General features: G+C 33.0%; 1 protein-coding gene across 1 annotated transcript; it reads right to left on the bottom strand.

Annotated features, from left to right (window-relative positions):
• Positions 1-477: 477 nt before the first annotated feature.
• LOC132733005 (L-proline trans-4-hydroxylase-like) lies at positions 478-7,221 on the bottom strand. The gene is made up of 8 exons (XM_060719566.1): positions 7,064-7,221; positions 6,340-6,421; positions 5,432-5,542; positions 3,676-3,767; positions 3,171-3,261; positions 2,334-2,463; positions 1,423-1,574; positions 478-732 (listed from the first exon to the last, which is right to left on the bottom strand). The coding sequence occupies exons 1-8, from the start codon at positions 7,150-7,152 to the stop codon at positions 619-621; spliced, it is 861 nt and encodes a 286-aa protein (XP_060575549.1). The 5' UTR covers positions 7,153-7,221; the 3' UTR covers positions 478-618.
• Between the last annotated feature and the right edge of the window lie 691 nt (positions 7,222-7,912).

Below are 7,912 nucleotides of genomic sequence, written 5' to 3'. Positions count from 1 at the left end.
GGGGGGGGTCTCAGAATCATTTAAAGGACAAGCAAAGACCAATGAAAACATGTTGGTAAAATGAGCCACTCTCATTGCTAAGAACAAGGATGAAATTTTCTTTTCATTTACGGGCCAGGTTATATTCAACTGGTTAACTATTTATAAAGGAATAAATTATTTTAACTAAAGAATTTTTTTTCATCTTTTATTACAACACCATTCTATGGATGTTTAGAAATAAAAATAAAAGTCAAATTTAAATTACATAATATAGATTATTGTAGAATACAATATTATAAAATATAAAAATAACAACTTTTTTGTAACTCAAACTTGTATTAAATTGAATGAAATTTGGTAAAAAGGACATATTGCCAAACCTACATTTAGTTGAATGCAACACTTTATTATGAGAAGATTTCATTGAATTTTAGTTAAATTTTATTACAAATATTATGACACAATGTTTAAGAGGACATATTGTTTCCATAATTCAATTGATGTACATGTACTGAGATGTCATCTAAATGGATACAAACTATGACCTTTCACCCACTAGTATTGTTATTTATTAAACACATCTGGTAGGTTTCGAACTATGACCTTTCACCCTGTGAAGTACATGTACATGCATTGTTATTTATTGAACTGCACTTGAGCTTTTATAGATTTAAGGTTAGCCATGTCCAGGAAACCTTTACCTCCCAAATCTGTAAAGTTTTCACACTCTAGAACAGCATTGTTTGGTACCTGTAATTTAGATTATAGAGAAATATAAGAATATAATCTTGCATCAAACTTATCATGATTCAGGACAAAAACTTTTTTCTTATTCAGAAAATTGCTCATATGTCATAAAGCTACATTCTCCCACTTGGCGCAGACATTTCAGCATTATAATTATGAAATATCAGTAGCTGGGGTTAGACACATGCTGGAACTATCATTTACTATGGTAGAACTACCATCCTTTCATATGCTAGCTGATTGTTTGTTTTAATACAACTTTGGGGAAACTAGTTCAAAATGCATTATAAATAATGAAGCAAGTCACAGTTTTAGATATAGTACTTACGGCAAGTTTTAGAGTAGTAATTGCAAGTTTCAGAGTAATTGCTAACATGGTCAGATATCTTAGGGGATCACAACATGAACATTCTGGGTTTGAGTTCTAATGGTTATAACTTTTATAACATTATATACCTAATTATATGATACAATACCAACACTACAACCGGAACTCCTTATTTTTATTAATAATAACCCTTATCCAAAGTTTGACGGAAAGACCTGAGAAGATGCAATTGCCAACACCCCTCACATATTTGGAATACCTTGTCAATTACCCATAATTTTTTCAGTTATAGCGAAAAGTGGCTGCCTCTTGCGTCAAAGTATGCTTGTATAATGTAATAATCAGGGGAAGTAACTGATACAAACCATGTCAAGTGGTGTGTATCTCGGGTGATGACTGTCAATCACAGGGTCGTTTGACTTCCGGTTATAAGCTGGAAGAAATCCAAGGCGTCTGCTTTCACTAGAGTTTATGTCACTGGTGTGCAGCAGGTTACAGTGAAAAAATAAAGCATCCCCTGAAAAAGAAAGAAAAAACCCTGTTTAGAATTAACTTTTTTATAATTCTTGACAGATTTCTCTCTAAATTTTTTATTATTTGAAAAAAAGTTTATATAGGGAAGCCTCTTAGTAAAGTGCATTATAAAAAGATCTGGAGGTACATTGATTGTAAACACTCTGTCTCTGTTTGGTATATTAACAACAGTAATAATGCTTAGAACTACAGCCCCTCTCCCTTACCAGTATATAGATTACCTTGATTTCTGACCTTGACTTCTAAATGACCTTGACTTTAAAGGATTCAGGAAATTTGCAAATTTTTGGCATGGGAAATTTGTGTGTATGCTCTTTTAAGAAATCTTGATTTAAATTACATGTATATCCTGTAAAACATTATGAGTAAATGACAAAACTTGAACATTTTAACTTTAATCTGAAAGTAGTCTAAATACGGTAGCATTTAATTGACATCAGTATAGAGCCAGGCCAGCCTGCATATCTGTTTATAGTCTGATGAGGCTTTATAAGAATGGTTGCTTTTTTTTTTGCTTTTTTTTTGTAGTTTGATACTTAATGGACTGTTCCAAATTTAAAGCAGGGCAAATCCATTAATAAATTCACGTCATTTAGGGGTTAACATGCTAAAACCTCTTGAAGCTTTTTTGCTTATGGTTATAGACAAATTTTGCAAAAACCACTTTCGTTTAAAATCATTAGAATTTTACTTTGATATACATGTATAGTACAATGAACTGTGAAAAATAAGAGCATATTACCTGGGTTCATTTCAACATATTTGAGAGGACAAAACTTTTTCAGTTCCTCTACTCTCTCAACGTCTGCCCCCTGCTCTCCTCCATACAGTCCATGCTCTACCCGGCCTGCTCTGTGAGATCCTTCCAGAACCTTTAATTAAAGTATATCATCACCTTAGTGCAGTAATGGGTTAAGTCCTTCTAAATTTAACAGGATTTAACCAGTTACTGCACTAAGGTCACAATATAAAATTATTCAACTACTGTAGAACAGGTTTTATTCGTATAAGATTAATTTTTCGCTTATATTTGCAAATCAATTCCTTTGCAAATTCACAGTTGTTACGAATCAATATATCAGTCAGAAACTGTGAATATCTTTATTTATCCGGCACCAATTTAAGATGATGACTTCGAATGCATGAATATGGGAATAAAGAAAAAAGATAAAGATAAATAAAAATTTAAAAATCGAAACAGGAAATATTGCCAATGAGAATTGAAAGTATTCTACAGTATAAATGCATGAGGTCTAGAAAGTTTAATTTTGATATGCTCTTCAAGTTTTGATATTTTGACTGGACTAAAATGGCCACATTTTCCAGACATTTTCCTAAGGTATATCAAATATTGATAAAACCATTTTTATTGGATATTTTTTAATGGGAAAAAAATGTTGATAGAGTTCCAAGTGATTTTGTATGAACACATTTATATGCTGAAAAATAATATTCTATTATATATATTATATTATATATATTCTACTAAAGAATTTTTCTTACAAATTCTAGATTCAGAATTGTGTAACTATGGTGAAAAAATTTCACTTAATCATCAGTAAATATCACATGTATATACCTGTAGGCAGCCATTTTCTTTATTAGCCGTATCTATGGAAACAAAAACTGTCATCATGTCCGGAAAGAGGCAGCCATTCTTGTACCAATATCTACAACAATATTTTTAATATAGAAAGAAAAAAATGTGTTCATGTAACTTTATCAAATCAGTTTATCTTTGTGAAGATCATACATTATATAATAGCATTTGAATTGAAAATCAAGCATTTTTAATGACGTTTGAATTTAAAATCAAGCATTTTATAATTGCATTTTGATTGAAAATCAAGCATTTTATAATAGCAATTTGATTGAAAATTAGGCATTTTAAATGACATTTTAATTTAAAATCAAGCATTTTATAATAGCATTTTGAATGAAAATCAAGCATTTTTAATGACATTTTATTATAAAAACCCAATTAAAAAAACAAGGAGCATATTTTTCTTTTTTATAGGATATGTTAAGTTCATATTAATTATTAACAGTATTCTAAGTTATAGTTAACAGCTAAATTCTGTTACCCATAATCCTGGTGCCAAGCCCTCTGTCCCCCTGTCTTTGGGTCCTTGACAACAAATTTAGAATGATAATGGTAAACCTCCCCTCCTAAAAGCTGAAACAAAAACATATGAGCCGCGTCACGACAAAACCAACGTAATGCGTTTGCGACCAGCATGGATCCAGACCAGCCTGCGCATCCGCGCAGTCTGATCAGGATCCATGCTGTTCGCTTACAAACCCTATAACAAGTAGAGAAACTGATAGCGAACAGCATGGATCCTGATCAGACTGCGAGGATGCGCAGGCTGGTCTGGATCCATGCTGGTCGCAAACCCATTATGTTGGTTTTGTCGTGACACGGCTCATATGTCAGACAGAAATGTTAAAAAAAAATGACTTAATACCATTTTTGGATATACGAGGGTTGATCAATATATTCATGGACACTATTAATAATTTAATAATTGATCAAGATATTATAAAGATTTTTTGCTATTTAGGAGAAGAATGTAATACTATTTATATATATTGTGATTTTTTAAAAACAAATCTCATTTTGTTCATTATATGTATCGCCATAGCAACCCTGTACCATACAACCGCCGCAGCTAAAAAAAAAGTTATATTTGCCATTTTGAAATACTTAAAAATTGTTCTTATTTTGGCGTGCTTCTTTAAAATATGGAAATGACGGCAACGTTCTTTCATATCGTTTATAGAACATTTAAAAAAACAAGCGTCGCTACTATTTCTTATGTTTGTTGGAGATGTTAATGGAGACAGGGGTGTGCCACCAGAGAGGAGTACGACGTTGTTGGAGCAGAGAACAGTAATTAAGTTCTGTGTAAATCTTGGTATGACCCCAAAGCAAACTATCTTTATCTGGAACAAAAAAGTGTCTTATTCGTTAGTTTATAAGTGACACATACACTTCTGTGTGGGTAGAGAAGAACTTCAGGATGATAAGAGATGTGGCAGACCTATTGAAACTTGTTGCGATGCGAACGTTATGCGAGTGAAATTGAAGGCAGAGTTAAAGGAACACAAAGTTTAAAAACCGGGGTTCCATGATTTACAGTCCATAAAGGCATTGTCTGTTTGCCATTAATTGATACTTTCATTGCATAAGAAACATTTTCAGTCGGTGGGTACACAGCATGAACGATGTGTAGAAGTTGGGTGAGAAGATGTTACGCAGACGTCACGACGTAACGTAAGTGCGAATTTGAGCTGCGGCGATCAGCTTTAATTATTTCTGAAAACTGTCATTTCGGATAAAATATATGGATTATTTATCTGAAACTTACACATCAAATTGATAAATAATTGAATAAATGTCAAATATAATTATATTAACTTTCCTTCCCCAAAAAAACAATTTATGGAGTGTGTCCACGAATTTATTGATCAACCCTCGTATGTACAATTGCCTTTCAACTTATGCTTTGAATCAAGGCTTCAAAAACTTCTTGATTGGAAATGACTTTATACCATTTTAGCATTTTGTGTAACAACTACATCCTAACAATTAAATTACAAGTCTGAAATGTTTCTAAATAAGTTATCTTTCTTGATACCATAACAATGATAACTTTTTATGATGCAAAACATACATTATAAAATTTATTATTCACTTTCGGATACATATACATTGTACATGCATAGTGTATTTGAACCAAGAAAAGTGGCAATGAGGGAATTATATATATTGTACACGTATTTGAACCAATGTAATAAATATTAAGTCAAGAGAGAATAATTTGGTACTGTTTTCACCTGTTGACATGTGCCGGCGAGTTTTTCACACCTAGCTGCCATACCAAATATATCATTTCCTGGAAAATTCCAGGTAATCTGGGCACTCTCATTACCTTCTTTGTCTTTTACCTGCAAAATGAACAAATACAGATGATAAGAGGTTTTGAATGTACACCATGTCCGATGTTCTCAGTGCTAAATGTATATAGTGCAAGTAAAATCATAAATATAGTTTTTTTTCATAAAGTTTACAGTGGGTAATAGTTCAGCAAAAATCCATGCTAGAGTTATGAGTCTTGGTAAGTTGGAATCATGCTAGAGTTATGAGTCTTGGTAAGTTGGAATCATGCTAGATTTATGAATCTTGGTAAGTTGGAATCATGCTAGAGTTATGAGTCTTGGTAAGTTTGAATCATGCTAGAGTTATGAGTCTTGGTAAGTTGGAATCATGCTAGAGTTATGAGTCTTGGTAAGTTGGAATCATGCTAGAGTTATGAGTCTTGGTAAGTTGGAATCATGCTAGAGTTATGAGTCTTGGTAAGTTGGAATCATGCTAGAGTTATGAGTCTTGGTAAGTTGGAATCATGCTAGTGTTATGAGTCTTGGTAAGTTGGAATCATGCTAGAGTTATGAGTCTTGGTAAGTTGGAATCATGCTAGAGTTATGTGTAACATGCTAGAGTTATGTGTCTTACAAGTTGAAAACATGCTAGAGTTACGTGTCTTGGTAGGTGACCTGAAAACATGGATGCAGTTTCAAGTGAATATGTTTAATCATGTTATCATGCAAAACAATAACCTGATGCTATGCAAGAGCTAATAACTGTGGCAAGTTTAGGATAGTTCCCCATTTAATTAAACAAGTTTAGCTGAAAATAATATGTACTATTATTATTTACAGCTGTATGTAATATTTAAACAACTTACCATAAACTTGTTTTTATGATAGTCCTCCCCATCCTCGTAATTTTTCTTCATTTTTTGAAGTTCCTCATTGCAAAATAACTTTCTGAAATGGAAAACGAAACTTGATTGGCAATGACACAATTTCATATGAAGACTGTCCATAAATTCATATGAAAGAATACCTCAGGTGCCCTACAATGCCATGCATAACAAGCACTCAAGTAGAACCGTCTCTTTACCTGGACTTGCTCGCCCTGTTAAGCCAACCACCATCTAGGAACTTAGACAGACCCTCTTAGAGGAGTGGGTAAATAATTATGCTTGAAAAAAAAAATTCTGATGTTATGCAATGGTGGTTTGAATCCCACAAGACACCATATGCAGGCTTATCAGTAACATGAGGAGATGGTGTCAGGCCGTAATCAACGCAAATGGACACCACACTTGATAATGACATCATCTTTACACTTTTTGGTCCTTTCAAATTAATTCCACTTTCATCACCCAATTGCACCCATGCACAAAAACCTAAAAAGCCACCCTTGTCCAGATAACACTGCTGTCACGCTTCAGTGATTAATAAGAACATAACAAAAATAACAAATTACCACACTTTAATATCAAAATATCACTTCTAACCAATTAATTGTTGTTTACCTATAAACGTACGTACAATCGAATAAGTGATGCCAATCAAATTTTTAGTAGTATTTTATAAAACCAATATTACCTTGACATGGCTTACCTTACAATCAGATACCCATCTTTATTAAATGCATCTTTCATTTCATCAGTTATTGTTAACTGGTCTCCATTGGTGTAAGTAACTTCCATATTGACTGCAAGGCTCAGAGTGATGATTTTTTTTTATAATATCTCATACCCTACTTAGTAGGATAGTATCAGTAACTTGAAACACTGACCTTGAGTTGAATAAAACTTGATAAGAAACTGATAACTGATAATGCAACATACTGACAGTGAAACATAACAAAACAAGAGATGATTGTAAAATACGTATGTCATCCTATCACCTCAATGTGTAATTTTCCTTAACCACTGTACCAAATCTGAAAATTGATGGCCAGCTTCTGGGTTGTAGGTCATAGTGACCTTGACTTTTGACCTACTGACCTAAAAAATGAAAGGGGTCATCTACTTGCCATTAACAACCCCATTACCAAATATGCTGTAGGCCAAAGCATTTTTTGATTATTGATTGGATAAGTCTTAGTGTAAAAATCTAGTAATATTAGACCTTCTGACCTCAAAATACATATGGGTCATCTAAAGGTCATGACCAATTTCTACACCAAATCTGAGGACTTTAGGCAAGAGCATTTTTTAGATTAATCAGGCAAGTTTTTAGTGAATGCATCATGTATTCACCAAAATGTTACAAAGACATCAAAGGGAGTAGAATGTTTTGAATTGACAAGCTAAAGTTCTATTTTCAACCATAGTGACATTAACCCACTGTTAATGACCTCAAATGCCACCTGAGGGTCAAGTTCCAAACAAGGTCTTTGCATACCAAATAGCCATTATAATTGTCTACATATTTTTTTTTTTTTTTGGGGGGGGGGGGGAGAGG

This window comes from Ruditapes philippinarum, unplaced genomic scaffold (genome assembly GCF_026571515.1).
Source record: "Ruditapes philippinarum isolate M1 unplaced genomic scaffold, ASM2657151v2 ctg2344_1_1_1_1, whole genome shotgun sequence".
Classification (NCBI taxonomy): domain Eukaryota; kingdom Metazoa; phylum Mollusca; class Bivalvia; order Venerida; family Veneridae; genus Ruditapes; species Ruditapes philippinarum.
The sequence above is the reverse complement of the archived record's forward strand: the minus strand, read 5'-3'. Positions and strand labels throughout refer to the sequence as shown.